Source organism: Pelophylax lessonae, assembly GCF_965119305.1.
Source record: "Pelophylax lessonae genome assembly, chromosome: 1".
NCBI classification, from domain to species: Eukaryota; Metazoa; Chordata; class Amphibia; order Anura; family Ranidae; genus Pelophylax; species Pelophylax lessonae.
In genome coordinates, this window is record NC_138768.1 from 100,713,304 (window position 1) to 100,715,488 (window position 2,185).

A 2,185-nucleotide genomic window follows, 5' to 3' on the forward strand; every position below is an offset into this window, starting at 1 on the left:
CGCCATAGCGTAAAACCAAAAACAACTTTTTTTTTTTGGTTGAAAATGTAATCTTTATTTGCATAAAAGATATACAAAAAACAATACTTTTGTCGGGGTACATTCTCCCCTGTACTGCGACGCAGCGCATAAATACACTACATTACAATACATTTCCGGTCATACTAATAAATACATTCAATCACATACATTCATTCTGCGGTATGATGCCTGATGTGGTGTGCGGAGTAAGGATACCCCGTGCCATCACATCATGCATGACGCCGCAATACCCCTGAAGCATGAAACTAAATAACAGTGTCTATACGTTGCGTTACTCAAACTGTATCAATACTAAAACATTTCAAAAAAGCAACAGGTGTGATGGGGGTTGGGAGAGTGGGGGTAGGGGGAGGGGGAATGAAATCACAGGCCCGAAGCTTTATTGAATGGACAAAGACACACAAGGGAGAGTGGGGGAAGGGGAAATCTTCAGACCTCCTCTTCCTCCATGAGATCCATCAGGTTATAGTCTCTGAGCAGACTGTGGATCAGTCTGCGACAGTCCTCAATGGACATCCTCTCCCTCTGGTGGATAAGGCGCTTTCTGGCGCACCATAAAGCGTCCTTAAAGCAGCACAACACCCGCCAGGCGTTGTCAATGTCCTCTTGGGTAAAAGTCCCATGAAAAAGTCCATTCAGCACAGCAAAATGTGTGATGGCAGTCTGTGGGACAAAGTCTCTCAGATCAGGTTCCAAGGCCCTCAACAGGCTCTGTGCAAATGAGCACTCCCAGAAAACGTGAAAAGACGTTTCCTCGTGGATGATACAAAAGGGGCAGTGCCTGTATCTGCACAAGTTTCTGGCATGCATAAATGTCCTGAGTGGCAAACCCCCCTGGACAGCCATCCACGCCAGATCTTTATGCCTGTTGGTGAGTCTCTTTGAAGAAACATTCCTCCAGACCACTTTGCAAGTGGCTGAAGGGAGGCCTGGAACAGTTTTAGCAATGTCCGATGCTCTGATCAACTTGTAGATAGTTTTTGGCTTCCACAAGTCGGGCTTAACTCCATGCAGCCCCAGCTCCTTGATGAACTTGAAAGTGTCCAAGTAGTACCAAGGAGTGTCCCAGTTGTAGGGGATGGAGCTGTCCCATTTGTCCCATCCAAGGGACCTCCAGAGAGGCAGGAGGAAAAAACGGGACATGGAGTTGCCTCCAGAGTCCGAAGTTCTGTCAATCAAAGTTCTGCGGATGCAGTTGCAGGCAAAGAACACCCCCAGTAACGTTGCGATGTCGGGCACGCCCTTACCGCCCTTGAGGGGTTCTTTGAACATGACTGCTCGCTTCACTCTGTCCATCTTGGAGCCCCAGATGAAGTGGAACACCGCCCTGGTGATGGCCTTGCAGGTGTTGACCCGGGGGGGCCAGGCCTGGGCGAGGTACTGCAACACAGGGAGGATCTCGCTGCGGAGTACCAGTGTTTTCCCTTCGATGGTGAGTTCTCTGAGGCTCCATAGTCCAAACTTTTGTCTCATCTTGGACAGTCTCTCCTCCCAAGACTTCAGGGCTGCGCCCTCAGCTCCAAACCAAACTCCAAGAATTTTGATGAAGTCCGCCTTGACGCTGAAAGGGATTGATGCAGAAGAAGGCAGGAACCACTTTCCGAAGAGCATGATCTCCGACTTCCCGCAGTTGACTTTTGCCCCTGAAGCTTTGCCGAAGTCCTCACAGGTCTGGACGAGCGAGTCGATGGAGCGCTGATCAGCACAGAACACCGTTACGTCGTCCATGTAGAGTGAGCACTTGACAACCCTTCTGTCCGGTCCCGGTGCGGTGATCCCTCTGATCTCTGGGTTCTGTCGGATGCATTCGGCAAAGAGCTCTATACAGCAAACAAAAAGCAGAGGTGAGAGAGGGCAGCCTTGTCTGACAACTGATAGAGGACAAACAGGTGCACTCAATGTGTAAGACTATCACCAAACACGTTCAGTAGTGATAGAGTGCTCGTGAGCAAAGATGAGGCTCATTGCCACCTGTGATTAGTAGTGCCCCTGGGATGGTCCCTTTTGGTCGGCATTGAGATCCGGTCCCCAGCTTTTCTTCGCATCCACCAGATCCAGTCCCCAGCGTTTACTCACACCTACCAACAACATTTGCCTGTACCCAGTGCTATCTGGTAAGGATATTTAATGTAGGTGTTGGTGT

The 2,185-nt window shown here is 49.7% G+C and overlaps 1 protein-coding gene across 1 annotated transcript; it reads right to left on the reverse strand.

Moving 5' to 3' along the window:
* Nucleotides 1–471: 471 nt before the first annotated feature.
* Nucleotides 472–1,653, reverse strand: LOC309544223 (uncharacterized protein; the record flags this gene model as incomplete). Its single annotated transcript, XM_082243112.1, has 1 exon — nucleotides 472–1,653. One exon carries the CDS (start codon nucleotides 1,651–1,653, stop codon nucleotides 472–474), a length of 1,182 nt encoding a protein of 393 aa, XP_082099238.1.
* Nucleotides 1,654–2,185: the final 532 nt, after the last annotated feature.